At 37.9% G+C, this 3529-nt stretch overlaps 1 protein-coding gene across 1 annotated transcript in view; it reads left to right on the forward strand.

Annotated features, from left to right (window-relative positions):
- The window catches only part of CAMSAP1 (calmodulin regulated spectrin-associated protein 1), a 26411-nt gene extending 23091 nt beyond the window's left edge, over nucleotides 1–3320 (forward strand). The window contains exons 12-17 of the mRNA XM_010289892.1: nucleotides 959–1095; nucleotides 1186–1394; nucleotides 1501–1603; nucleotides 1973–2088; nucleotides 2335–2453; nucleotides 2798–3320. Coding sequence (XP_010288194.1) covers nucleotides 959–1095; nucleotides 1186–1394; nucleotides 1501–1603; nucleotides 1973–2088; nucleotides 2335–2453; nucleotides 2798–3100 — 987 coding nt within the window. The 3' untranslated portion in view covers nucleotides 3101–3320. The remainder of the gene's footprint in view (nucleotides 1–958; nucleotides 1096–1185; nucleotides 1395–1500; nucleotides 1604–1972; nucleotides 2089–2334; nucleotides 2454–2797) is intronic.
- Nucleotides 3321–3529: the final 209 nt, after the last annotated feature.

Below are 3529 nucleotides of genomic sequence, written 5' to 3' on the forward strand. Positions count from 1 at the left end.
TAAACTTGTCAGGGAGCTGAGAGTCTGCACTGGGTATTTTTGGGGATTTGCACCCAAATTTCTCCTGATTTTGAGCAGCCTAGCAGTCATGGGCTGTATTGGAGAATTTAGTTGTATGGCTGTAGATGCAAGTGAAAAATTAGATGCTTCAATGCACTGTTGGAATTACTGGAAGAAATTACTGTTTTTCATGCAGCTTTCATTTTTGTCCTATAATGGTAGTGTATAGGGCTCATGAAAATGTATTAAATTTAAGTAATTTTTCTCATTTCGCACCGAACTCTGGCTTGGAGAAAGGCTTGTTAAGCTGTTGGTTTTTTAGTACAGTAGTATTTCTTTTATTGTTGGGTTGGATGGTTTTAAAATAATGTGTCTACTCCTAGTGAAGTTCAGAACTGCTATTGGAACATTTAGTATCTTAATTTGTGCTTAGCAATGATTATTGTAAATACCTCAAATGTGCTGACATGGCGATACTTTCTTTTTTAATTTCTCTTTCAAGAACATCGAGCGAGGCTGTCTCAAACTTGGTGAATTTAATTTTTGGGTTTATATAGTGTGATTAATATTGACTGACTCAAAGGCTATCGTTATGCTGGGGTTATTTGTGCTGTCCATCCCAGCCCACATGGTAGTTGCATTGTCCTTTGCAGTTCTAGAAGGTTTTGCGATGATTAAGCATACTTAAAAACAAGTCAGAGTAAGACGAGACCCTTTTTTTTTTCTCCTCACAGACTTAAGGGAACACTAAAACTGTCTCTTAAATTTTTCTTGAACAACAAAAAGTACAATGCAGTTCTGATTTACACTCCTCAATTCTAAAAATGTAAAGATTTCCAAAAGTAATAGCTTATGTTTTCCTCGTATCTTCCTGGAATCCTCAGCAATCTTGTGATGTCCAGCTTAGTATAGTCTCTTCTACTCTTTAAAATTTTCTATTGCTATATGAATTTTGTAGGATGAACAGAAAGCAGAAGATGAGCTCGCAAAAAAACGTGCAGCGTTCCTTTTGAAACAGCAGCGCAAAGCTGAGGAGGCTCGGATTCGGAAACAGCAGTTGGAGGCTGAAGTTGAACAAAAAAGAGATGAAGCTCGGTAATAACATGTGGAAAAGAATACTTCTTTTGATCTTTAGGATGAGGAAAATTATTATATGTGGAATATAATGTTGTGTTTGCTTTTCAGTCGCAAAGCTGAGGAGGACCGAATACGGAAAGAAGAAGAGAAGGCTCGACGAGAACTTATCAAGCAAGAATATCTAAGGAAAAAACAGCAGCAAATTTTGGAGGAGCAAGGGCTTGGAAAGCCTAAATCAAAGCCCAAAAAACCCAGGCCAAAGTCAGTCCATCGTGAAGAATCTTACAGTGATTCAGGGACAAAGTGTTCTTCCACACGTAAGAAGTTTGATTTGTTTGCTCTCCCTGAGTCTGCAAATCTACTTTAACAAAATGTGTTTCATGGTTGTGTGTGTGTTGTTTTTTTTTTTTTTTTATTTTGTAGCTGATAATTTGAGCAGTGCTCAGTCTGGTTCCAGTCTTTCTTTGGCCTCAGCAGCAACAACTGAACCTGAAAGTGTGCACTCCGGTGGCACACCATCTCAGAGGTAGAGAGATAGGCTCAATTTCAATTTTTTTTTATTTTTTACTATGTTATGGAATAGTGTTGGGATTCAGTGCTGTTTCCTTCAGTTCACTGGCACAGAGGCACAATAGTAATTAGTGAATTCATCTTCTATTTTATGTGGCTGCCAACTCCAATGTTCTGTACAAACTTGCAATTTTGTTTTGTTTTCTCCCAAAGGAATAACAGAATTTTGCTTTGATAATCTAGCAGGGCGAATCTGACTGTTTTGGGGCAGGAAAAGGGACAATAGCCTATTCCGTTCAGGGCCAGCAACTGGTGAATTTATTTAAGATTGGAAGGGAAAAACCCAAAATCTTGGCATGTATTTTATCACCTCCCTTCCCCCCAGAGTTGAATCAATGGAGTCCTTACCAATACTGAGCAGGAACCCTAGCAGAAACACAGAAAGAGACTGGGAGAACGCTTCAACGGCATCTTCTATTGCTTCAGTGGCAGAATACACAGGTGACTATTTTGTTTTAATTTAAGCATTTGTTACGACTAGCAGGTCATAAAAAGCTGTGGTGTGTTTGATGTGACACATTGGTATTTTTGAGAAGTTGTCAGGTGTACTTTGTTCTGTTTAATATCTCCAAAAGTAGGTATTTTTTGTAGAAAAATATTTGAGGGGTTTTTTTCACTGTGATGAATGAAAATCTTAATGTTCATAAATGTAGGGCAAATAATTTTTTACCTGTTTATCTTCCTTAGGTCCAAAATTATTTAAGGAACCCAGCAGCAAATCGAACAAACCTATTATTCACAATGCTATATCTCACTGCTGTCTTGCTGGAAAAGTGAATGAACCACATAAGAATTCAATATTAGAGGTAAACATTAAAATACAGAAATATTAATGCGCTCACAATAAAATGTATCTGTAATGCTCGTTTCATAATCCCCCTGGTGCGTTGTAGTGAATGCCATTTCCTAGAAGTACCTGTAATGAGAATCCTTTACTTCCCGTGACTGTACGGGCTTGTGGAAAACATGATTCTGTATTAAAAATTTAACTCGTAAGTTTATAGAAGGACTGAAAATCATAGTTACGGATCTAGCGTTTCAAAAAACTTTAAGCAGTTATTCAGCTATATGTGAAAGCTTAAAGCTTGGTATAATACGGGAAATTTCACTGTGAACGATCTATGTATATGTGTGTTTATTTTTAATGCAGGAATTAGAAAAATGTGATGCCAACCACTACATCATTTTGTTCCGCGATGCTGGCTGCCAGTTTAGAGCACTTTATTGCTACTATCCTGACACCGAAGAAATCTACAAGCTGACTGGAACAGGGCCAAAGAGCATCACCAAGAAAATGATTGACAAACTTTATAAGTACAGTTCGGACAGAAAACAGTTTAACGTGATTCCGGCCAAAACCATGTCTGTCAGCGTGGATGCTCTTACTATTCATAACCACTTGTGGCAAGCCAAGCGACCTGCAGTGCCAAAGAAAACTCAGACTCGTAAATGACACTGAGTTCTTGGGGAGAAGATTGCTGAATGGGATTGCATCGAAAGAAGACATGTTTACCATTTTCCTCCAGTTTGGTATGAAATGTGCAGAACCATAAACACTTTTTAAGAAGCTTCTAAACAGAAACCGTGGATGCAAGTTATTAAGAATGAAGGAACATTGCCAGTGTTTTTTATGAATGATAAATCTGCTGTTACACCCAATGCTAACTACTGTGGCTTTCAACTGGTGAGGGACTGTGCATGTAGCAAGATCTTTAACAAGTGGATTTCCTTTTACTTGAAGCTTTTCATCGGTACAAATTGGGAATAAGTTCTGTTTCCTCTCCACCTCATTCCCTCCTTTTTCCTGTCATTCTTAAAGTTGGCAAGCTCTGAACTTCAGTAGAAGGATTGAACAGATCTTGGGTGAAGTGTTTTGGGTTTG

The sequence above is a fragment of the Phaethon lepturus genome, unplaced genomic scaffold (assembly GCF_000687285.1).
Source record: "Phaethon lepturus isolate BGI_N335 unplaced genomic scaffold, ASM68728v1 scaffold6406, whole genome shotgun sequence".
NCBI classification, from domain to species: domain Eukaryota; kingdom Metazoa; phylum Chordata; class Aves; order Phaethontiformes; family Phaethontidae; genus Phaethon; species Phaethon lepturus.